Source organism: Oncorhynchus mykiss, chromosome 13, assembly GCF_013265735.2.
Source record: "Oncorhynchus mykiss isolate Arlee chromosome 13, USDA_OmykA_1.1, whole genome shotgun sequence".
NCBI lineage: Eukaryota > Metazoa > Chordata > Actinopteri > Salmoniformes > Salmonidae > Oncorhynchus > Oncorhynchus mykiss.
The window spans coordinates 69,124,526-69,150,287 of NC_048577.1; the positions used below are offsets into that span (position 1 = coordinate 69,124,526).

Below are 25,762 nucleotides of genomic sequence, written 5' to 3' on the forward strand. Positions count from 1 at the left end.
TTCTGCCCCTGAACAAGGGAACAGAAGGCTTGGCCTTCGTTGAAAATAAGAATTTGTTCTTAACTGACTTGCCTAGTTAAATAAAGATAAAATAAAAAATTACCAACTGGGGACGGCAAACATTTCTCCACCCGATTGGCAAAATGTGTAGAACTGCAGGAAATGAGCTTTTAAAACGGCACATTTTTCTCTGCAGCTTGTGCTGTGGGTTGTGCTGACCATATTACCGCCACAGCAGCAGTCACGAGTCAACGAGACCACAGAGAGAACGTGTTGGATGGACTGGTTGGTTACCTTATGCTACACTCCAAACATCATTTCCATTAGTCTGGGAGAGAATGTATAGGCCATGCTGTTGATTAATTGATTGTGCAGGCTGGCTTACAGAGGCTGGCCTACAATTATTGTGAATTTCTATTTGATTTTATAATAGCCTAGTTATAGGGTATTTTATGACATTTTCATAATTAATAGGCTGACATCACCTTTTAACTATAGAATATCTCACCGCCGTGTTTCCATCTCCTCTCCTTCATTGCTTCTTTCAGCTCGCAGAGAGAGGGGTCGTCAACAGTTTAATTAATTATGTTTTGTGAAAACATTTTTACTTATCGATGTTCCTGAACAGATTCCACTTGGTTTTCCTAATGAAGCACTGGGTAGTTTCAGGAACTACGTTAGAGAACCCGTGGAGGTTGATGGTTGATGCGTGGAGTGACCTAACCGGAGGAGCGAACCAGGCACGGTTGAAAAGGAACCAGCGGGAAACGGCCTCCCATTTACCTCTTCCAGTACATACAGATGATATCTATTTCCCCCTGTTCCTGCCCATTTCATAATGGGCCATTCTAAATCTAAACTAACTTGAAATATTAGCAAAAGCAAGATTAAATTGAGAATAGTCTGACGGGTGAAAATATGATCACTTGATTAGAGAAGAGAGGGTGTGTAGCCTGATGCGCGGAACTGAGTGCAAGACCTTCTCAAATCGTCAGTATCCTGGAGTCGCATCACGCAGCCCGTTTGTGTTGATTTCTAACACATTCTAAGGTTTGTATCATTCACCACTAAAGTTGCCAAATAACTCTAAATCTAATGTATAGGAATGATCACTTTTACGCTCAACATAGCCACTTCATATATATACACCTCCTCTGGAATGTAGAACATATTCAGTAATATTATTTTTACCGTAAAATTGTATAATATAAAATGGCATTATAAGCCTATCCTGTCAGATAAATGAACAGGCCTACAGCCTGTGGTATGGAGCAGAGGACTCATATTCTGTTCCTCTGAAATACATTTTCTTCATGTGTTTCTTTAGACCAGCCCCCCCCCCCAGGCTAGGAGGAGGAGGGGGGGGGGGTCACTGCTCTTCATGCAGTGACAGTCAGTGGAGGGAGAGAAGGAGTGGGTGTCAGACAGTCAGTGGAGGGAGAGAAGGTGCGGGTGTCAGACAGTCAGTGGTGGGAGAGAAGGAGTGGGTGTCAGAGTTAGTGTAGGGAGAGAAGGAGTGGGTGTCAGACAGTCAGTGGAGGGAGAGAAGGAGTGGGTGTCAGACAGCCAGTGGAGGGAGAGAAGGAGTGGGTGTCAGACAGTCAGTGGTGGGAGAGAAGGAGTGGGTGTCAGAGTCAGTGTAGGGAGAGAAGGAGTGGGTGTCAGACAGTCAGTGGAGGGAGAGAAGGAGTGGGTGTCAGACAGCCAGTGGAGGGAGAGAAGGAGTGGGTGTCAGACAGTCAGTGGAGGGAGAGAAGGAGTGGGTGTCAGACAGTCAGTGGAGGGAGAGAAGGAGTGGGTGTCAGACAGTCAGTGGAGGGAGAGAAGGAGTGGGTGTCAGAGTCAGTGTAGGGAGAGAAGGAGTGGGTGTCAGACAGTCAGTGGAGGGAGAGAAGGAGTGGGTGTCAGACAGCCAGTGGAGGGAGAGAAGGAGTGGGTGTCAGACAGTCAGTGGTGGGAGAGAAGGAGTGGGTGTCAGACAGTCAGTGGAGGGAGAGAAGGAGTGGGTGTCAGACAGCCAGTGGAGGGAGAGAAGGAGTGGGTGTCAGACAGTCAGTGGAGGGAGAGAAGGAGTGGGTGTCAGACAGTCAGTGGAGGGAGAGAAGGAGTGGGTGTCAGACAGTCAGTGGAGGGAGAGAAGGAGTGGGTGTCAGACAGTCAGTGGAGGGAGAGAAGGAGTGGGTGTCAGACAGTCAGTGGAGGGAGAGAAGGAGTGGGTGTCTCCTTACGATCTCTTGCACCATGTGTTTCTGTGTATCTTCTCTGTCTGCTGCCCTGTTACCTCACATACCACTGACAGCTTATGAAAACCATGCTGGTCTTAACCAGATGGGCTCCAGGCCCAGTTCAACACGGATCCATGACATGTTGCACTTGTGTTATATCTCAACACAATATAATCATAGCTGTGTAATAACGTGAGAAATGAAGCTGTTGTTGTTTGTGAAAACCTTTGTCCATCTGACCTCTGTCAAGCCGGGTTCTGAATGTTTTTCTAAACCCTTGACATCTTCGGGTCCACTGTCTGCCAGTCTGACCGGAAACCAAAATTGGTTCCTAGGTTTAGGTTCTATTGAAGCCCTCTTACAGGTCAGAGCCCAGTACCGTAGGTCATCTACAGCTATGTAGAGGGCAGCTGTATTCCACAACACTACAGTAAGCAGGGAGGGGTCTTGGCTACTATTTTTACATCAGTCACGTAGGCCACACTTCCACTCAGGGTGGAACCAGCTGCGTCCAGTCTTGGCACGAGATGGTAGAGCAAAGTAGAATTCTCTCCCACCCTCAAGACACATGGGTAATGTTTGACCAGCAGACGTATCCTCCTGCACAGGAAAGAACATTCTGATCTAGTGTCTATTCTAACAACTATTTGTACAGAGGAATATTTATTACAGAGTAGTTGAGAAAACCTCCAGATACTCGTATAACCTTGTCTACTGAGTGGGATCAGAACTGGTCAGTGGCCATCATGAGGCACAACACGTTCAGTGACGTGCAACCTTGTCTACTGAGTGGGATCAGAACTGGTCAGTGGCCATCATGAGGCACAACACGTTCAGTGACGTGCAGTTGTTTTCCATGCTGGGAAGATTGGCACAAAACAAAAGCCTATTTTCCTGGTTATTTTGGCAGTGTAGGCTGGGCCCATGCTGTATATCAAAGTTGTGGAAAGACTACGTGCCTACGTCGAATCATGTTTCCAGTGCGGCTAGTTTCTAAAAAGAGCACACCCACTTGAACACCAGCTGACAAGGCAAATTAGACTGCTATTACACAGGCAGCCCAATTCTGATCGTTTGACAATTATTTGCATATCTGACGCCTATCTGGTCTTTACCTTAATGTGTAAACAGCAACAAAACACATGGAATCTCATCTTTTGACTTCCGATTTATACCTGCGTCTACACAAGCAGCCCAAATTCTGACATTTTGTCCCACTAAGTGGTCTTTTGACCAATCAGATAAGCTCTGAAAAAGATCTGATGTGATTGGTCAAAAGACCAATTAGTCGGCTTCCCGAGTGGTGCAGCGGTCTGTTGAGGCATCACTACAGCCTGGGATTCAATCCCAGACTGTGTCATTATTGGCTGTGACCAGGACTCCTATAGGCCGGCGCACAATTGGCCCAGCGTCGTCCGGGTTAGGGGAGAGTTTGGCCCAGCGTCGTCCGGGTTAGGGGAGAGTTTGGCCCAGCGTCGTCCGGGTTAGGGGAGAGTTTGGCCCAGTGTCGTCCGGGTTAGGGGAGAGTTTGGCCCAGCGTCGTCCGGGTTAGGGGAGAGTTTGGCCCAGCGTCATCCGGGTTAGGGGAGAGTTTGGCCCAGCGTCATCCGGGTTAGGGGAGAGTTTGGCCCAGCGTCGTCCGGGTTAGGGGAGAGTTTGGCCCAGCGTCATCCGGGTTAGGGGAGAGTTTGGCCCAGCGTCGTCCGGGTTAGGGGAGAGTTTGGCCCAGCGTCATCCGGGTTAGGGGAGAGTTTGGCCCAGCGTCGTCCGGGTTAGGGGAGAGTTTGGCCCAGCGTCATCCGGGTTAGGGGAGAGTTTGGCCCAGCGTCGTCCGGGTTAGGGGAGAGTTTGACCGGGGGGCTTTACTTGGCTCATCGTGCTCTAGCGACTCCTTGTTGCAGGCCGGGCGTCTGCAGGCTGACATTGGTGCAGCTGGCTTCCAGGTTAAGCAAGTGGGTGTTAAGAAGCGCAGTTTGGCGGGTCTCCCAAGTGGCGCAGAGGTCTAAGGCACTGCATCTCAGTGCTAGAGGCGTCACTACGGACACCCTGGTTCGAAACCCAGGCTGTATCACAACCGGCCGTGATTGGGAATCCCATAGGGCGGCGCACAATTGGCCCAGCGTCGTCCAGGTTTGTCTGGTGTAGGCCGTCATTGTAAATAAGAATTTGTTCTTAACTGTCTAGTTGAAATAAAGATTACATGTGTTTTGGAGGACGGATAACTTGGCCTTCTCTCCCGAGTCTTTTGGGGAATTTTTCACGAAATTGGGGAGAAAAATGGGGTACTTTTTTTGTTTTGACTTAATTAGTGGAAAAAAAGATTCAGAATTGAGCGGCCTGTTTGAACACAGCCTGAGTGGATCTCAACCCTGACACAAACCCTATCCTCCATATGTGATCTCTGTCTGGATGCTCAGATCAGATTCTTTCGATCTGTTTTTATTTCACGACCTGCCATTATCATGACAACCACCCCGACATTTGGTGATTTGAAATGAGCATGGCGTCTGTTTGTTACGTCAGAGGCTACGTCAGAGAAAATGCGCACATCTGATATGGGTCAGATGTAAAACTGAGTGTGGACAGTCAGTTAAAAAAAGATCAGATATAGAAAGAAAATCAGATGTTTGGTTCTTAGAGGAGTAGTTGTGTAACTAGGGAGGCTTTTGAATGGCTACTTCAACACAGCTGTTGCGAAACGAGATACCGGGCGGATTCGATTATGCTGAGCCGCGGGGCACCGGTCTATGGCAATAATCTGCACAGCTCGAGCATGTCAACAATGCAGCATTTTGCATCAGCTAGAAACATGCATCCCTTTTCCATTAAATATATGTTCTAATTTTCGGAAGGCAGATGAAGCGTTTTTTCAAAAGCAATCACTTTTGCATGTGCAAATACTGTTAACTCCACGTGCTAAATACGTCACTTTTTGTTTTGAGACGATTTAGTCGTGGGCTTTGAACAGGGCACCTGGCTCAGCCCGGTTCCAAAAGGAATGCAATCAACTTTCTCCCGGTGGAAAACACGCTTACCCGGGCCAGATGAATCGAATCGCCTCATTGGTCTAGACGTATGTTCGTTCCGTAGTAGGTCCATACTAGTTTAAAATACTTTGGTGCAGCCTGCTAACACTAAACTCGTGAGTTGCGTCAACCAGGTTAGCAGTCTTCATATATAATATTGGCAACGTTTTGCCATGCGTTTTGTATGAAATGCCGCGGAAAGAACGGTGCAAGAACCGGGAAACATTTTCCACCAATCGCCAGTCACCAGTTTTGGACATTATCTGACACATGCCAATAATTCTCTAGCTAGGGAGTTGAAATAAGGTAGTGTGAGTCCAAGCAGGTGTCACTGGATAGGCTAACACAAGACGGCCCAGACAAGGTTTCTCGGGTTTGATTAACCAACAGGACACTTGGAAACATGTCGGAGAAACGCCGGTCGCGATGGTATTTCGGTGGACTTTCCTCAAGTGCTGCCGCCTGTATTACACACCCCTTAGATCTGATCAAGGTAAGATATGTAGAGGGGATCTGATCAAGGTAAGATATGTAGAGGAGATCTGATCAAGGTAAGATATGTAGAGGGGATATGATCAAGGTTAAGATATGTAGAGGGGATATGATCAAGGTTAAGATATGTAGAGGGGATCTGATCAGGGCAAGATATTGTAATGAAACATGCAATGAGTGATTCTGTCCCGAAGCCCAGCGCGCAGTTGACTTTGCCACTAAAGTATGCTTGATTTGCGGAGTCAATATCTGCATTTATAGAGCCCCACAGTGGAGGCGTCATAATACCCATCAAAAATAATTTTTCCACCATGAATTTTTCCCCATGGGGGATTTTAGAATCACTTAAAATAAGTCCTGTGTTTCGTGTCGGTTTACCCTGGCGTAAAGTTACGATTAACCATGTAAACCTCTCTCTCGGACAAGGTGACTTTTGTCAATATATTCGCCTCTATTTACTCTTAGATTTGAACATGCTAATTAGCATCAAAGTAGACTTCATGCAAGACTACTAATCCCTACAAGTTTCTGCATGTCTTTTCTAGCTGACACATTTGCTGACAGGTTTTGTGTCAATTTAAAACTTGCACAAGACAGTTCACAGCATGGTCTATTCACAGAAATGTAGACAATTTATTAATTGCATCATTTTGCTAACATTAGACAGTTAATCCAGAGATTCTTACCTTTATCTCGATTCGGCAGTCTGGTCCAGATCATCATGGTATTTGTAGTTAAGATAGCCACATTAGCTGCTAAAAAGCATATTAATTTTTTTGGGGGGTGGGTAAATACAGGTGAATGATGTGATTGTTTTTGGTAAAGCTGCGTTTGAATGCCAGAGCCTGTGAGTGGACCAATCAGAGCTATCAGTTGGACTACTTCAGATTCTGACTCTTATCCACGTTTCTCCAAACATCACATTAGGAAGTGTTTTTGGACAGCCTGGGTTGCTCCTCCTGCTCAGCAGCATTCTTCATTCATTCTAAATGGTTAATTTAAGGGTTAAGGTTTTGGATAGGGTTAAAACATGATATATATATATATATGTGTGTGTCTACATCTGGGATTGAACACATAACCTCCTATGCTGAGCACCCGGATCAACCCCATTAGAAAACATATCGTTTGGAGCAACGTCGGTAAACATCAAAATCTGAAGTAAAATTTGTAAAATCGTGAGATTTTGTTGCCCTGGCATCCAAAAGCAGCCCTGCTTTAGGCTATCAAATAACTGGCTATCAAATAACTGTCGATAAATAATCATATCAATGGATGGAATCAGTAAATGAATGGCTGCAACAACGGCCTGACGAGCACAGCTGACAACTGGCACTGCATAACAGATTAGGCCTAATAGTTCACTTCATCGGCTCTCCTACTAGCCCAATATTTAATACTAGTGAATTCTACAGTTCACTTTACTGGTTGTAATATTTGTGTTGAGTCTTCTTGATGGTTCCTTATCTCGGTGGTGGAGAAAGTGGGAGTTGGGACTCTGACATCATCACGTCCACCAGTTGTCATGTAAACATTTAGACCTTGGTCTTTGACTGTTGTTGTTCTGTGTGAACTTTGACTTCCAGTTTATGCATTATCAGCATCACAATGTAGCTATTTATTCATTTTTAAACAGTAATACTAAAACCTTACATTGACATTGACTCCTCTCTACTGTGTCACTTCCTGGTTTTTGATATCTGTTCTCCTCCAGGTGCACCTCCAGACACAGCACGAGGTGAGGATGAGGATGGTGGGAATGACCATGAGTGTGGTGCAGAGAGAAGGTGTTCTGGCTCTCTACAGCGGCCTCAGTGCCTCCCTCTGTAGACAGGTGGGTAGATACGCACACCGCCATCGCCTCCAAGAGCGTTATGTTAAAAACACTTCTTGTCATATTCTGTATGTTCTAATGTCTCTATGATCAATAGTCAGTGGCACTAGCATCAAATAGTCCCTGTGATATGCAACTTTTCAGGGAAGTCGGGAACCAATACACGCAGTCAGTTAGGAAAGCAAAGGCTAGCTTTTTCAAACACAGATTTGCATCCTGTAGCTGTAACTCCAAAAAGTTTTGGGACACTGGAAAGTCCATGGAGAATAAGAGCACCTCCTCCTCCCAGCTGCCCACTGCACTGAGGCGAGGAAACACTCACTCCCGATTATCGTGGATTTATCGGTGATTTCAATAAGCATTTCTCTATGTCTGGCTGTGCTTTCCTCCTAGCTACCCCGACCAACAGCTCCACACCCCCCGTAGCTACTTGCCCAAGCCTCCCCAGCTTCTCCTTCACCCAAATCCAGATAGCAGATGTTCTGAAAGAGCTGCAAAACCTGGACCTGTACAAATCTAGACAATCTGGACCTTCTTTCTAAAATTATCCGCCGCCATTGTTACATCCCCTATTACCAGTCTGTTCAACCTCTCTTTCGTATCACCCGAGATCTCTAAAGATTGGAAAGCTGTCGCGGTCATCCCCCTCTTCAAAGGGGGTGGCACTCTAGACCCAAACTGTTACAGATCTATATCTATCCTGCCCTGCCTTTTTAAAGTCTTCAAAAGCCAAGTTAACAGATCACTGACCATTTCAAATCCCACCATACCTTCTCTGCTGTGCAATCCGGTTTCCGAGCTGGTCACGGGTACACCTCAGCCACGCTCAAGGTACTAAATGATATCATAACCGCTATCGATAAAAGACAGTACTGTGCAGCCATCTTCATCGACCTGGCCAAGGCTTTCGAATCTGTCAATCACCGTATTATTATCGGCAGACTCAAATGACTGCCTTGCCTGGTTCACCAACTACTTCTCAGATAGAGTTCAGTGTGTCAAATCGGAGGGCCTGTTGTCTGGACCTCTGACAGTCTCTATGGGTGTGCCACAGGGTTCAATTCTCGGGCCGACTCTTTTCTCTGTATATATCAACGATGTCGCTCTTGCTGTGGGTGATTCCTTGATCCACTTCTATGCAGGCGACACCATTCTGAATACATCTGGCCCTTCTTTGTACACTGTGTTAACAAACCTCCAAACGAGCTTCAATGCCATACAGCACTCCTTCCGTGGCCTCCAACTGCTCTTAAACGCTAGTAAAACTGCGACCTGTATGCTCTCGTCGGCTGGGCCTCGCTACATATTCGTCGCCAGACCCACTGGCTCCAGGCCATCTATAAGTCTTTGCTAGGTAAAGCTCTGCCTTATCTCAGCTCATTGGCTACCATAACAACACCCACCCGTAGCACGCGCTCCAGCAGGTATATCTCACTGGTCATCCCCAAAGCCAACACCTACTTTGGCCGCCATTCCTTCCAGTTCTCTGCTGCCAATGACTGGAACGAATTGCAAAAATCCCTGAAGTTGGAGACTTCTATCTCCCTCACTAACTTTAAGCATCAGCTATCTGAGCAGCTTACTGATCGCTGCAGCTGTACATAGCCCATCTGTAAATAGCCCATCCAATCTACCTACCTCATCCCCATATGGGTTTCATTTACTTTTTTTGCTCTTTTGCACACCAGTATTTCTACTTCCACATCATCATCTGCACATCTATCACTCCAGTGTTAATTTGCTAAATTGTATTTACTTCCTCACTGTGGCCTAGTTATTGCCTTACCTCCTTATGCCATTTGCACACCCTTTATATAGACTTTTTCTATTGTGTTATTGACTGCACGTTTGTTTATTCCATGTGTAACTCTGTGTTGTTGTTTGTGTCGGACTGCTTTGCTTTATCTTGCCCAGGTCGCAGTTGTAAATGAGAACTTGTTCTCAACTAGCCTACCTGGTTAAATAAAGGTGAATTCATAAAATATTATCTCTGTGCCCCCCCCCCAGATGACGTATTCTCTGTCCCGCTTCGCCATCTATGAGACAGTGAGTGATCAGATGAAGGACAGGACCCATGGTCCCATGCCCTTCTACCAGAAGGTCCTTCTGGGGTTGGTTGGAGGTACACACACTGTCTTCACACTGTGTTTTAACCACAATGTTATCTGTTGCTACACAGACATAAACCCAGCTGGCTCTAATGACAACATGATTAGTTCTGTAATGCTCTGTCGTACACCTTTCACACTACCGAACTGGGCCAAGATTACACATCCACTATAGTTGCTGGAACGGTGCTGGATGGAACGTATCACAGGAGGCTGCTAAAGGGGAGGACGACTCATAATAAAGTCTGGAACGGAGTAAATGGAATGGCATCAAACACCTGGAAAACGGTTAGATATAATTCCACTAATTCCGCTCCAGCCATTACCGTGAGCCTGTCCTCCCCAATTAAGGTGCCAGCACTGTACAGGTCACCACACTACTGTGTATAAGTCTCTCACCTTTGTCTGTGGATTTATAGTGACCCCAGCAGTATGGTTCATATCTGTCTGTCTGTCTGTAGGATTTGCCGGGGGATTCATTGGGACCCCAGCAGTATGGTTCATATCTGTCTGTCTGTCTGTCTGTAGGATTTGCCGGGGGATTCATTGGGACCCCAGCAGTATGGTTCATATCTGTCTGTCTGTCTGTAGGATTTGCCGGGGGATTCTTTGGGACCCCAGCAGTATGGTTCATATCTGTCTGTCTGTCTGTAGGATTTGCCGGGGGATTCATTGGGACCCCAGCAGTATGGTTCATATCTGTCTGTCTGTCTGTAGGATTTGCCGGGGGATTCATTGGGACCCCAGCAGTATGGTTCATATCTGTCTGTCTGTCTGTAGGATTTGCCGGGGGATTCATTGGGACCCCAGCAGACATGGTTAATGTCAGGTGAGTCAAATCTAGAAATAAGATTACTGAATTGTATATTTTAAGAATTGTATTGCAGTTGTCCATGGTTGATAATGTCCACTAGATGTCGGTGATGACATGCAGTATACAGTGGCTTGTGAAAGTATTCACCCCCCCCCCTGGCATTTTTCCTATTTTGTTGCCTTACAACCTGGAATTAAAATAGATTTTTAGGGGTTTGTATCATTTGATTTACACAACACACCTACCACTTTGAAAATTGATAATATTTTTTTGTGAAACAAACAAGAAATAAGACAAAAAAAACAGAACTTGAGCCTGCATAACTATTCACCCCCCCCCAAAGACAATAATTTGTTAAGCTGCGTTTTGCAGCAATTACAGCTGCAAGTCTCTTGGGGTATGTTTCTATAAGCTTGGCACATCTAGCCACTGGGAGTTTTGCTCATTCTTCAAGGCAAAACTGCTCCAGCTCCTTCAAGTTGGATGGGTTCTGCTGGTGTACAGAAATCTTTAAGTCATACCACAGACTCGGCCATTCCAAGACATTTAAATGTTTCCCCTTAAACCACTTGAGTGTTGCTTTACCAGTATGCTTAGGGTCATTGGCCTGCTGGAAGGTGAACCTCTGTCCCAGTCTCAAATCTCTTGAAGACTGAAACAGGTTTCCCTCAAGAATTTACCTGTTTACCATGGTGTTCTTGGGGTGATGAGACAGACCAAGCGTTTTCCTTGATGGACAAAAATCTAAATTTTAGTCTCATCTAACCAGAATACCTTCTTCCATAAGTTTGGGGAGTCTCCCACATGCCTTTTGGCGAACACGAAATGTGTTTGCTTATTTTATTTTTTTAAGCAATGGCTTTTTTTCTGGCCACTCTTCCATAAAGCCCAGCTGTGTGGCGTGTACGGCTTAGTGGTGCTATGGACAGATACTCCAATCTCCGCTGTGGACGTTTGCAGGTCCTTCAGGGTTATCTTTGGTCTCTTTGTTGCCTCTCTGATTAATGCCCTCATTGCCTGTTCCGTGAGTTTTGGTGGGCGGCCCTTTCTTGGCAGGCTTGTTGTGGTGCCATATTCTTTCCATTTTTTAATAATGGATTTAATAGTGCTCTGTGTGATGTTCAAAGTTTCTGATCTTTTTTTATAACCCAACCCTGATCTGTACCTCTCCACAACTTTGTCCCTGACCTGTTTGGAGTGCTCCTTGGTCTTCATGGTGCCCCTTGCTTGGTGGTGCCCCTTGCTTAGTGGTGTTGTAGACTCCGGGGCCTTTCAGAACAGGTGTGTATATATACTGAGATCATGTGACACTTAGATTGCACACATGTGGACTTTATTTAACTATGTGACTTCTGAAGGTAATTGGTTGCACCAGATCTTATTTAGGGGCTTCATAGTAAAGGGGGTGAATACATATACACAAACCACTTTTCCGTTATTTTTTTAATTTTTAATTTTTTTAAACAAGTACTTTTTAAAATGTCACTTCACCAATTTGGACTATTTTGTGTATGTCCATTACATGAAATCCAAATAAAAATCAATTTAAATGACAGGTTGTAAGGCAATAAAAGAGAAAAAACACCAAGGTGGATGAATATTTTTACAAGGCTCTCAACCATTCAATAGATCAGGACTGGACAACAGCCCTCAGAGGGACTGGAGTGGTTTCACACTGTTCCCCCATCATCCTTAGCAAACACAGCTGATTAAACTGATTGCGTTCTAAACTGAAGATCATGACTAGTTGATTATTGGAGTCAGATGTGTTAGTTGGGGACAAAATATGACACCAATCAGGCCCCAGAGGACTGGAGTTGCCCGTCCTTTCAACTCAGTAAACAAATGTACAGGGCAAAACATTCATACTTCCCACATTTCCCCCCCCCCGATCCAGAATGCAGAATGACGTTAAAGTACCACTAGAACTCAGGAGAAAGTGAGTATGTGAGTTAAGTATAGTAAAATAATATGATACCTTTACATAACGCTGTTAAGGATCATCTTTGGAGAGATGTTGACCTTCATAAGTGTTGTTTTTCCTCCATCTCTTCCAGTTATGCTCATGCACTAGATGGACTGTTCCGGGTATGGAAAGAGGGTAAGTATAAAGGGTTGATTGATGGTGGATCGTTGGGATCAGGGCGAGGTTGAAGTCACTGGACGATTCGAAGGGACACAGTTGCACTCATGACACAGTATTTCTCCATAGAGGGAATGAAGAAGCTGTTCTCTGGAGCCACAATGGCATCTTCTAGAGGAGCACTGGTCACTGTTGGACAGGTAAGGTCCTATGGTGGGTTTGTGTCTATGGTGGGTTTGTGTCTCTAGTTAAATCAACTAGATTTATCTTCTATTTTATTTCTCTGTAGCTGGCCTGTTATGATCAGGCCAAGCAGCTGGTTCTGGGGACTGGAGCCATGCAAGATAACATTCTAACTCACTTCCTGGCCAGCCTCATCGCAGTGAGTGTCCAGTCTACACATTAGAAAGGCAACGAGACAGGGGCTGTGGGTTAGTGGTGTGGAGACAGGAGCTGTGGGTTAGTGGTGTGGAGACAGGAGCTGTGGGTTAGTGGTGTGGAGACAGGAGCTGTGGGTTAGTGGTGTGGAGACACTGGAGCTGTGGGTTAGTGGTGTGGAGACTCTGGAGCTGTGGGTTAGTGGTGTGGAGACACAGGAGCTCTGGGTTAGTGGTGTGGAGACACAGGAGCTCTGGGTTAGTGGTGTGGAGACACAGGAGCTCTGGGTTAGTGGTGTGGAGACACAGGAGCTCTGGGTTAGTGGTGTGGAGACACAGGAGCTCTGGGTTAGTGGTGTGGAGACACAGGAGCTCTGGGTTAGTGGTGTGGAGACACAGGAGCTCTGGGTTAGTGGTGTGGAGACACAGGAGCTCTGGGTTAGTGGTGTGGAGACACAGGAGCTCTGGGTTAGTGGTGTGGAGACACAGGAGCTCTGGGTTAGTGGTGTGGAGACACAGGAGCTCTGGGTTAGTGGTGTGGAGACACAGGAGCTCTGGGTTAGTGGTGTGGAGACACAGGAGCTCTGGGTTAGTGGTGTGGAGACACAGGAGCTCTGGGTTAGTGGTGTGGAGACACAGGAGCTCTGGGTTAGTGGTGTGGAGACACAGGAGCTCTGGGTTAGTGGTGTGGAGACACAGGAGCTCTGGGTTAGTGGTGTGGAGACACAGGAGCTCTGGGTTAGTGGTGTGGAGACACAGGAGCTCTGGGTTAGTGGTGTGGAGACACAGGAGCTCTGGGTTAGTGGTGTGGAGACACAGGAGCTCTGGGTTAGTGGTGTGGAGACACAGGAGCTCTGGGTTAGTGGTGTGGAGACACAGGAGCTCTGGGTTAGTGGTGTGGAGACAGGAGCTGTGGGTTAGTGGTGTGGAGAGACAGGAGCTGTGGGTTAGTGGTGTGGAGACACGGGGGCTGTGGGTTAGTGGTGTGGAGACACGGGGGCTGTGGGTTAGTGATGTGGAGACAGGACCTGTGGGTTAGTGGTGTATAATGCCCTCTGCTTCTCTGTGTAGGGAGGCTGTGCCACTGTCCTGTGCCAACCACTGGATGTCTTGAAGACCAGGCTGATGAACTCAAAAGGGGAATATGTGGTAAGTGTGTGTGTGTGTGTGTGTGTGTGTACTGTAGATCAGGGCTTGTCAGTTCCAGTCCTAGGTATTTGCAGGACTGTGCCTAACACTGTACCACCCCTGATACAACTAGTTAAGGGCTAGATGATTCATTGAATCAGGGGTGTTGCTACAGGGATAGAGTTAACATGTGTATTCACGGTGGGTTCTGACTCCCCAGGACTGAGGACAATGCCAGTGTAGATGTTGTTTAGGGATATCACTGTGAACTGGTATGACTCTTTTTTACCTCAGTAAATCTAACCCTTCTCCACCTGTGTGTTGCTGTTCTGATGTCGTCAGGTCCATGGAGGCTTTATCTGTCAGGCTGCTGCTTGTCATTGCTCTGACAGTTCTGTTGTTGATGGTCAGGGAGGGAGGGAGGGAGGGACGGAGGGCAAATGAGGGTAAATGAGGGATGGAGGGCAAATGAGGGCCGGAGGGCAAATGAGGGACGGAGGGTAAATGAGGGACGGAGGGCAAATGAGGGCCGGAGGGTAAATGAGGGACGGAGGGTAAATGGGGGACGGAGGGCAAATGAGGGCCGGAGGGCAAATGAGGGCCGGAGGGCAAATGAGGGACGGCGGTATTGGGAGGGAGGGAAGGTAAATGAGAGATGGAGGGCAAATGAGGGATGGAGGGTAAATGAGGGCAAATGAGGGACGGAGGGCAAATGAGGGACGGAGGGCAAATGAGGGACGGAGGGCAAATGAGGGCAAATGAGGGACGGAGGGCAAATGAGGGCAAATGAGGGACGGAGGGTAAATGAGGGCAAATGAGGGACGGAGGGCAAATGAGGGACGGAGGGCAAATGAGGGACGGAGGGTAAATGAGGGACGGCGGTATTGGGAGGGAGGGAAGGCAAATGAGGGCAAATGAGGGCAAATGAGGGACGGAGGGTAAATGAGGGAGGGCGGTATTGGGAGGGAGGGCGGGTAAGTGAGGGAGGGCGGGTAAGTGAGGGAGGGAGGGTAAGTGAGGGAGGGAGGGTAAGTGAGGGAGGGAGGGTAAGTGAGGGAGGGAGGGTAAATGAGGGAGGGAGGGTAAATGAGGGATGGAGGGTAAATGAGGGACGGCGGTATTGGGAGGGAGGGAAGGTAAATGAGGGAGGGAGGGTAAATGAGGGAGGGAGGGTAAATGAGGGAGGGAGGGTAAATGAGGGACGGCGGTATTGGGAGGGAGGGCGGTATTGGGAGGGAGGGCGGGTAAATGAGGGAGGGAGGGTAAATGAGGGAGGGAGGGTAAATGAGGGATGGAGGGTAAATGAGGGACGGCGGTATTGGGAGGGAGGGAGGGTAAATGAGGGAGGGAGGGAGTTAGAAATGGGTTGTTGTCAACCATCAACCATGAGCTGCATTGAGAAGCGTCTTTTGTTGTCTTGGATTGTGTTTCTTCTGTTCCAGGGCCTGCTACACTGTGTGAGAGATACAGCTAAACTGGGACCCAATGCCTTCTACAAGGTAACTGTTGTGGGCCTGCTACACTGTGTGAGAGATACAGCTAAACTGGGGCCCGATGCCTTCTACAAGGTAACTGTTGTGGGCCTGCTACACTGTGTGAGAGATACAGCTAAACTGGGACCCAATGCCTTCTACAAGGTAACTGTTGTGGGCCTGCTACACTGTGTGAGAGATACAGCTAAACTGGGGCCCAATGCCTTCTACAAGGTAACTGTTGTGGGCCTGCTACACTGTGTGAGAGATACAGCTAAACTGGGACCCAATGCCTTCTACAAGGTAACTGTTGTGGGCCTGCTACACTGTGTGAGAGATACAGCTAAACTGGGACCCAATGCCTTCTACAAGGTAACTGTTGTGGGCCTGCTACACTGTGTGAGAGATACAGCTAAACTGGGGCCCAATGCCTTCTACAAGGTAACTGTTGTGGGCCTGCTACACTGTGTGAGAGATACAGCTAAACTGGGACCCAATGCCTTCTACAAGGTAACTGTTGTGGGCCTGCTACACTGTGTGAGAGATACAGCTAAACTGGGGCCCAATGCCTTCTACAAGGTAACTGTTGTGGGCCTGCTACACTGTGTGAGAGATACAGCTAAACTGGGGCCCAATGCCTTCTACAAGGTAACTGTTGTGGGCCTGCTACACTGTGTGAGAGATACAGCTAAACTGGGGCCCGATGCCTTCTACAAGGTAACTGTTGTGGGCCTGCTACACTGTGTGAGAGATACAGCTAAACTGGGGCCCAATGCCTTCTACAAGGTAACTGTTGTGGGCCTGCTACACTGTGTGAGAGATACAGCTAAACTGGGGCCCAATGCCTTCTACAAGGTAACTGTTGTGGGCCTGCTACACTGTGTGAGAGATACAGCTAAACTGGGGCCCAATGCCTTCTACAAGGTAACTGTTGTGGGCCTGCTACACTGTGTGAGAGATACAGCTAAACTGGGGCCCGATGCCTTCTACAAGGTAACTGTTGTGGGCCTGCTACACTGTGTGAGAGATACAGCTAAACTGGGGCCCGATGCCTTCTACAAGGTAACTGTTGTGGGCCTGCTACACTGTGTGAGAGATACAGCTAAACTGGGGCCCGATGCCTTCTACAAGGTAACTGTTGTGGGCCTGCTACACTGTGTGAGAGATACAGCTAAACTGGGGCCCGATGCCTTCTACAAGGTAACTGTTGTGGGCCTGCTACACTGTGTGAGAGATACAGCTAAACTGGGGCCCAATGCCTTCTACAAGGTAACTGTTGTGGGCCTGCTACACTGTGTGAGAGATACAGCTAAACTGGGGCCCAATGCCTTCTACAAGGTAACTGTTGTGGGCCTGCTACACTGTGTGAGAGATACAGCTAAACTGGGACCCAATGCCTTCTACAAGGTAACTGTTGTGGGCCTGCTACACTGTGTGAGAGATACAGCTAAACTGGGACCCAATGCCTTCTACAAGGTAACTGTTGTGGGCCTGCTACACTGTGTGAGAGATACAGCTAAACTGGGACCCAATGCCTTCTACAAGGTAACTGTTGTGGGCCTGCTACACTGTGTGAGAGATACAGCTAAACTGGGGCCCAATGCCTTCTACAAGGTAACTGTTGTGGGCCTGCTACACTGTGTGAGAGATACAGCTAAACTGGGGCCCAATGCCTTCTACAAGGTAACTGTTGTGGGCCTGCTACACTGTGTGAGAGATACAGCTAAACTGGGGCCCAATGCCTTCTACAAGGTAACTGTTGTGGGCCTGCTACACTGTGTGAGAGATACAGCTAAACTGGGACCCAATGCCTTCTACAAGGTAACTGTTGTGGGCCTGCTACACTGTGTGAGAGATACAGCTAAACTGGGACCCAATGCCTTCTACAAGGTAACTGTTGTGGGCCTGCTACACTGTGTGAGAGATACAGCTAAACTGGGACCCAATGCCTTCTACAAGGTAACTGTTGTGGGCCTGCTACACTGTGTGAGAGATACAGCTAAACTGGGGCCCAATGCCTTCTACAAGGTAACTGTTGTGGGCCTGCTACACTGTGTGAGAGATACAGCTAAACTGGGGCCCAATGCCTTCTACAAGGTAACTGTTGTGGGCCTGCTACACTGTGTGAGAGATACAGCTAAACTGGGGCCCAATGCCTTCTACAAGGTAACTGTTGTGGGCCTGCTACACTGTGTGAGAGATACAGCTAAACTGGGGCCCGATGCCTTCTACAAGGTAACTGTTGTGGGCCTGCTACACTGTGTGAGAGATACAGCTAAACTGGGGCCCAATGCCTTCTACAAGGTAACTGTTGTGGGCCTGCTACACTGTGTGAGAGATACAGCTAAACTGGGGCCCAATGCCTTCTACAAGGTAACTGTTGTGGGCCTGCTACACTGTGTGAGAGATACAGCTAAACTGGGGCCCAATGCCTTCTACAAGGTAACTGTTGTGGGCCTGCTACACTGTGTGAGAGATACAGCTAAACTGGGGCCCGATGCCTTCTACAAGGTAACTGTTGTGGGCCTGCTACACTGTGTGAGAGATACAGCTAAACTGGGGCCCGATGCCTTCTACAAGGTAACTGTTGTGGGCCTGCTACACTGTGTGAGAGATACAGCTAAACTGGGGCCCGATGCCTTCTACAAGGTAACTGTTGTGGGCCTGCTACACTGTGTGAGAGATACAGCTAAACTGGGGCCCGATGCCTTCTACAAGGTAACTGTTGTGGGCCTGCTACACTGTGTGAGAGATACAGCTAAACTGGGGCCCAATGCCTTCTACAAGGTAACTGTTGTGGGCCTGCTACACTGTGTGAGAGATACAGCTAAACTGGGACCCAATGCCTTCTACAAGGTAACTGTTGTGGGCCTGCTACACTGTGTGAGAGATACAGCTAAACTGGGACCCAATGCCTTCTACAAGGTAACTGTTGTGGGCCTGCTACACTGTGTGAGAGATACAGCTAAACTGGGACCCAATGCCTTCTACAAGGTAACTGTTGTGGGCCTGCTACACTGTGTGAGAGATACAGCTAAACTGGGGCCCAATGCCTTCTACAAGGTAACTGTTGTGGGCCTGCTACACTGTGTGAGAGATACAGCTAAACTGGGGCCCAATGCCTTCTACAAGGTAACTGTTGTGGGCCTGCTACACTGTGTGAGAGATACAGCTAAACTGGGGCCCAATGCCTTCTACAAGGTAACTGTTGTGGGCCTGCTACACTGTGTGAGAGATACAGCTAAACTGGGACCCAATGCCTTCTACAAGGTAACTGTTGTGGGCCTGCTACACTGTGTGAGAGATACAGCTAAACTGGGGCCCAATGCCTTCTACAAGGTAACTGTTGTGGGCCTGCTACACTGTGTGAGAGATACAGCTAAACTGGGGCCCAATGCCTTCTACAAGGTAACTGTTGTGGGCCTGCTACACTGTGTGAGAGATACAGCTAAACTGGGACCCAATGCCTTCTACAAGGTAACTGTTGTGGGCCTGCTACACTGTGTGAGAGATACAGCTAAACTGGGACCCAATGCCTTCTACAAGGTAACTGTTGTGGGCCTGCTACACTGTGTGAGAGATACAGCTAAACTGGGACCCAATGCCTTCTACAAGGTAACTGTTGTGGGCCTGCTACACTGTGTGAGAGATACAGCTAAACTGGGACCCAATGCCTTCTACAAGGTAACTGTTGTGGGCCTGCTACACTGTGTGAGAGATACAGCTAAACTGGGGCCCGATGCCTTCTACAAGGTAACTGTTGTGGGCCTGCTACACTGTGTGAGAGATACAGCTAAACTGGGACCCAATGCCTTCTACAAGGTAACTGTTGTGGGCCTGCTACACTGTGTGAGAGATACAGCTAAACTGGGGCCCGATGCCTTCTACAAGGTAACTGTTGTGGGCCTGCTACACTGTGTGAGAGATACAGCTAAACTGGGACCCAATGCCTTCTACAAGGTAACTGTTGTGGGCCTGCTACACTGTGTGAGAGATACAGCTAAACTGGGACCCAATGCCTTCTACAAGGTAACTGTTGTGGGCCTGCTACACTGTGTGAGAGATACAGCTAAACTGGGACCCAATGCCTTCTACAAGGTAACTGTTGTGGGCCTGCTACACTGTGTGAGAGATACAGCTAAACTGGGACCCGATGCCTTCTACAAGGTAACTGTTGTGGGCCTGCTACACTGTGTGAGAGATACAGCTAAACTGGGACCCAATGCCTTCTACAAGGTAACTGTTGTGGGCCTGCTACACTGTGTGAGAGATACAGCTAAACTGGGACCCAATGCCTTCTACAAGGTAACTGATGTTAAATATCATGGACAATAAAGTAGCGTAGTTGACATAGCCTTAAACCAGCGGTGTTCAACCCTTTCTCCTTGAGAGACATCCTCCTGCAGGATGTTGTTCTTTAGTTAATTTAACACCTGGTTCTGCTTGCCAGCTGGAGTTTATAGGGAGGGATAATACAAATCAGGAAACTCCTGTCAGTTTGGTGTCTTCTTTCACCGTGACTTGACTTCAAAGTGGTCCGTTTTTTTAAATCAGCCGATTTTTACAGCGAAACTAGCGACTTCACGTGCTGACATTGACTTTGTTATTATTGTGTGTGTAGCCACATAGCTAGCTACCTAGCCAGCCCAGAGAGAGAGCATTGCATTGTGGGTTTTGTATTCGACTTGAGCTGCAACCGATTTCCACAAAGATTTTAATGTTGCTGCCAAGCTTGTTATGACGACAAAATGAACCATTTGTTTACAATAAATATTGTTCTGATTATTTAACGCTGTAAATCACAGGAATTGGTGTTTTTTTGGTAGATTATTTGCGTTAGCATGAGAGAAGTGAGTTCGGGACAAACTGAAAGTATACAAAGCATGTAAACGTTTAAATCAAACTGTTATATTCATCTGACTATTCACAATAATCATATTATTGTGTGCCTACCCATGTGCCGGCCGTGTTCCTATTGGTCAGTCACCGGGATTGGCTCGTGACACCAGCCACACTGCACGATAAAGAACTTTGTCGGCGCCTACGACCGCACGTAGTGGTACTGAATCAGCAGATCTAGACCGCCTGTCTCACTGAACGAGCCAAGACCTAGTGGTACTGAATCAGCAGACCTAGTGGTACTGAATCAGCAGACCTAGTGGTACTGAATCAGCAGACCTAGTGGTACTGAATCAGCAGACCTAGTGGTACTGAATCAGCAGACCTAGTGGTACTGAATCAGCAGACCTAGTGGTACTGAATCAGCAGATCTAGACCCTGTCACACTGAACGAGCCAAGACCTAGTGGTACTGAATCAGCAGACCTAGTGGTACTGAATCAGCAGATCTAGACCCTGTCACACTGAACCAGCCAAGACCTAGTGGTACTGAATCAGCAGACCTAGTGGTACTGAATCAGCAGACCTAGACCCTGTCACGCTGAACGAGCCAAGACCTAGTGGTACTGAATCAGCAGATCTAGACCCTGTCACGCTGAACGAGCCAAGACCTAGTGGTACTGAATCAGCAGACCTAGACCCTGTCACACTGAACGAGCCAAGACCTAGTGGTACTGAATCAGCAGACCTAGTGGTACTGAATCAGCAGGCCTAGACCCTGTCACGCTGAACGAGCCAAGACCTAGTGGTACTGAATCAGCAGACCTAGTGGTACTGAATCAGCAGGCCTAGACCCTGTCACACTGAACGAGCCAAGACCTAGTGGTACTGAATCAGCAGACCTAGTGGTACTGAATCAGCAGACCTAGTGGTACTGAATCAGCAGACCTAGTGGTACTGAATCAGCAGACCTAGTGGTACTGAATCAGCAGGCCTAGACCCTGTCACACTGAACGAGCCAAGACCTAGTGGTACTGAATCAGCAGACCTAGTGGTACTGAATCAGCAGACCTAGTGGTACTGAATCAGCAGACCTAGTGGTACTGAATCAGCAGACCTAGACCCTGTCACGCTGAACGAGCCAAGACCTAGTGGTACTGAATCAGCAGATCTAGACCCTGTCACGCTGAACGAGCCAAGACCTAGTGGTACTGAATCAGCAGACCTAGACCCTGTCACGCTGAACCAGCTAAGACCTAGTGGTACTGAATCAGCAGATCTAGACCCTGTCACACTGAACGAGCATAGACCTAGTGGTACTGAATCAGCAGACCTAGTGGTACTGAATCAGCAGACCTAGTGGTACTGAATCAGCAGACCTAGACCCTGTCACACTGAACGAGCCAAGACCTAGTGGTACTGAATCAGCAGACCTAGTGGTACTGAATCAGCAGACCTAAACCCCCTGTCACACTGAACGAGCCAAGATGTAGTGGTACTGAATCAGCAGACCTAGACCCCCTGTCACACTGAACGAGCCAAGACGTAGTGGTACTGAATCAGCAGACCTAGACCCCCTGTCACACTGAACGAGCCAAGACGTAGTGGTACTGAATCAGCAGACCTAGACCCCCCTGTCACACTGAACGAGCCAAGACGTAGTGGTACTGAATCAGCAGACCTAGACCCCCCTGTCACACTGAACGAGCCAAGACATCCGACAATCGTTTACCGCCGAAGAATTTGCCCACGACGTTAACATTTTTGTATGAAACGGCTGCAATCGCACAGTCTGTGGTGGGGTTTATGACATTGACTGACCTGAATTAGGAGTGTCACAGCAAAGACTGGAGACAAAGCCCTTAACACCCAGTCGCTCCTCTAGGAAGAGAGCTGGTCTCTACATTAAACACAATGCTCAGCTTGAAAAAACACACACAGTGCACCACTTTAAAGACTGGAGACAAAGCTCTTAACCCCCAGTCGCTCCTCTAGGAGGAGAGCTGGTCTCTACATTAAACACAATGCTCAGCTTGAAAAAACACACATAGTGCACCACTTTAAAGACTGGAGACAAAGCTCTTAACCCCCAGTCGCTCCTCTAGGAGGAGAGCTGTTCTCTACATTAAACACAATGCTCAGCTTGAAAAAAGACACACAGTGCACCACTTTAAAGACTGGAGACAAAGCTCTTAACCCCCAGTCGCTCCTCTAGGAGGAGAGCTGGTCTCTACATTAAACACAATGCTCAGCTTGAAAAAAACACCACTTTAATTCCACCTGCCATACAGACTGGTAAACTTCTGGTCTCTCTCCTCTTTAGGGTCTGGTTCCAGCAGGCATCCGTCTCATCCCTCACACGGTCCTCACGTTCATCTTCCTGGAGCAGCTCAGAACCTGCTGCGGCATCAGGATCGTCACCTGAGAGGGGTCAGGGGTCACCACCTGATCACCTATTGAGTAGTCTGAAATGTGACCTCTGTGTCAGGACTGCCAGGCCACGCCCATTCCCTTTGTTCCCTGTTCTGTTCTATGTGAGCAGGAAACTTTAATCCACCTGCAACCTCCCCCATCCTAAACCCCACCTTCTGGATACAGACTAGTGACTGACTGAAGGAGGGGTTCTGGATACAGACTACTGACTGACTGAATGGGGGGTTCTGGATACAGCCTAGTGACTGACTGAAGGAGGGGTTCTGGATACAGACTACTGACTGACTGAATGGGGGGTTCTGGATACAGACTAGTGACTGACTGAAGGGGGGGTTCTGGATACAGCCTAGTGACTGACTGAAGGAGGGGTTCTGGATACAGACTACTGACTGACTGAATGGGGGGTTCTGGATACAGACTAGTGACTGACTGATTGGGGGGTTCTGGATACAGCCTAGTGACTGACTGAAGGAGGGGTTCTGGATACAGACTACTGACTGACTGAATGGGGGGTTCTGGATACAGACTAGTGACTGACTGATTGGGGGGTTCTGGATACAGCCTAGTGACTGACTGAATGGGGGGTTCTGGATACAGACTAGTGACTGACTGATTGGGGGGTTCTGGATACAGCCTAGTGACTGACTGAAGGAGCGGGGGGGTTCTGGATACAGACTAGTGACTGACTGAATGGGGGGTTCTGGATACAGACTAGTGACTGACTGAAGGAGGGGTTCTGGATACAGACTAGTGACTGACTGAAGGAGGGGTTCTGGATACAGACTAGTGACTGACTGAAGGAGGGGTTCTGGATACAGACTAGTGACTGACTGAATGGGGGGTTCTGGATACAGACTAGTGACTGACTGAATGGGGGGTTCTGGATACAGACTAGTGACTGACTGAATGGGGGGTTCTGGATACAGACTAGTGACTGACTGAAGGGGGGGTTCTGGATACAGACTAGTGACTGACTGAAGGAGGGGGGGGGTTCTGGATACAGACTAGTGACTGACTGAAGGGGGGGGGGGGGGTTCTGGATACAGACTAGTGACTGACTGAATGAGGGGGGGGTTCTGGATACAGACTAGTGACTGACTGAATGGGGGGTTCTGGATACAGACTAGTTACTGACTGAATGGGGGGTACTGGATACAGACTAGTGACTGACTGAAGGAGGGGGAGTTCTGGATACAGACTAGTGACTGACTGAAGGAGGGGGGTTCTGGATACAGACTAGTGACTGACTGAAGGAGGGGGAGTTCTGGATACAGACTAGTGACTGACTGAAGGAGGGGGAGTTCTGGATACAGACTAGTGACTGACTGAAGGAGGGGGGTTCTGGATACAGACTAGTGACTGACTGAAGGAGGGGGCGTTCTGGATACAGACTAGTGACTGACTGAAGGAGTGGTTCTGGATACAGACTAGTGACTGACTGAAGGAGGGGGCGTTCTGGATACAGACTAGTGACTGACTGAAGGAGGGGTTCTGGATACAGACTAGTGACTGACTGAAGGAGGGGTTCTGGATACAGACTAGTGACTGACTGAAGGCGGGTTCTGGATACAGACTAGTGACTGACTGAAGGAGGAGGAGGGGGGTTCTGGATACAGCCTAGTGACTGACTGATGGGGGGGGGGGGGGGGGGGGTTCTGGATACAGCCTACTGACTGACTGAAGGGGGGGTTCTGGATACAGACTAGTGACTGACTGAAGGGGGTGTTCTGGATATAGTGGAATACTATATTGACCAGAGCCCAGTGCCCTATTCCCTATGTAGTGCACAACTTTTGACCAGAGCCCAGTGCCCTATAGAGGGAATAGACTGCCATTTGGGATACCGATTTAAGTAATCCATCTGAACTTGGAACAGCCTCTGTAGAATGAACCTTGACCCACATGTCTTTAGTTATGGTAATGGCTGCTAGAGGGCGCTGTTACACTGTGGTTATGATGTAGGCGTACTCTGCAGACGGCCACGGTCGCTGTACCAGGTCTTAACGTGGGTTGGTTGTATGGGAGCGTGCCACTTAATGTGGAGGTTATTGTTATTCACGCCACTGCTGAAGGTCCATATGTTTTTTTTGTATTGTAGATGTCATATTTTACATTGATGATGGCTACTTCCTGTTTCGTTGACTGTCAAAACGACAATGGCACGGAAGAATGTTTCATTGGGCTAATGAATGGACTGATGAATAAATGATTACCTGTATAGTGATCAATACCAATATGTCCATAAATATGCTTGTTACAGAGATGATTTAATGTCTGCCTCCCTCCTGCCTGCCTCTGTTCTATATGGTAATAGCTTTCCCTCTCGTACTCAGTGACTGTATAAGTCTCCCACAAGGTTAGGTGTCTGGCTGCGTTTTAATGTTCTCTGTTTTACATTACCCACTGATGTCATTTCATAGTTCTCCAACTCTTTCAAACACTGGCATCTCTGGACTGGATCAACACTTCAGTGACGGACAGCTTGCAACACCTAGTTACCTGGATAGTCAAGTCCCTTTAATTTCTCTTGTTGTTATAATAAACGTAGAGAGCTTCAGAGGTGATTTTCAAACTTGATGCTGAATGTTGTGGTTCTATTTCCTTTTCTGCCAACATTCTCAGCTGTAAGACCGTGTTCTAATTCCTGTGTGTGTGGGAGGTGGGGGGGGGGTCGTCTGGATATGGTTTTGCATGAGTGTGCACTATATAGAGTTCTGCTGTCAGATGGTGTTGATAATTTGCCATCCCACATATTTAACCTGCAGCTCTGCCTCGGTCTAGCTGGCTCTGGGCTTCTGCTGTACAGGGCTATACAAGGCTGACTGAACGTCAAACTCCTGGCCTGGTGCTTCTGCCGTACAGGACTATACAAGGCTTACTGAACGTCAAACGCCTGGCTTGGTGCTTCTGCCGTACAGGACTATACGGGGCT

At 48.0% G+C, this 25,762-nt stretch overlaps 1 protein-coding gene across 4 annotated transcripts; it reads left to right on the forward strand.

Annotated features, from left to right (window-relative positions):
- The first annotated feature begins 4,846 nt into the window (after positions 1 to 4,846).
- LOC110487121 (mitochondrial dicarboxylate carrier) lies at positions 4,847 to 23,728 on the forward strand. Of its 4 annotated transcripts, none has more exons than XM_036942001.1 (11): positions 4,855 to 5,744; positions 7,458 to 7,577; positions 9,585 to 9,699; positions 10,466 to 10,514; positions 12,397 to 12,438; positions 12,557 to 12,600; positions 12,712 to 12,782; positions 12,872 to 12,964; positions 14,031 to 14,108; positions 15,530 to 15,655; positions 22,721 to 23,728. In XM_036942001.1, the coding sequence occupies exons 1-11, from the start codon at positions 5,655 to 5,657 to the stop codon at positions 22,820 to 22,822; spliced, it is 930 nt and encodes a 309-aa protein (XP_036797896.1). In that variant the 5' UTR covers positions 4,855 to 5,654; the 3' UTR covers positions 22,823 to 23,728. The 4 variants fall into 4 exon arrangements, with proteins under 4 accessions (XP_036797897.1, XP_036797896.1, XP_036797899.1 ...); XM_036942004.1 differs by having other exon boundaries at positions 4,859 to 5,744; positions 15,599 to 15,655; XM_036942003.1 differs by having other exon boundaries at positions 4,863 to 5,744; positions 15,530 to 15,586.
- Positions 23,729 to 25,762: the final 2,034 nt, after the last annotated feature.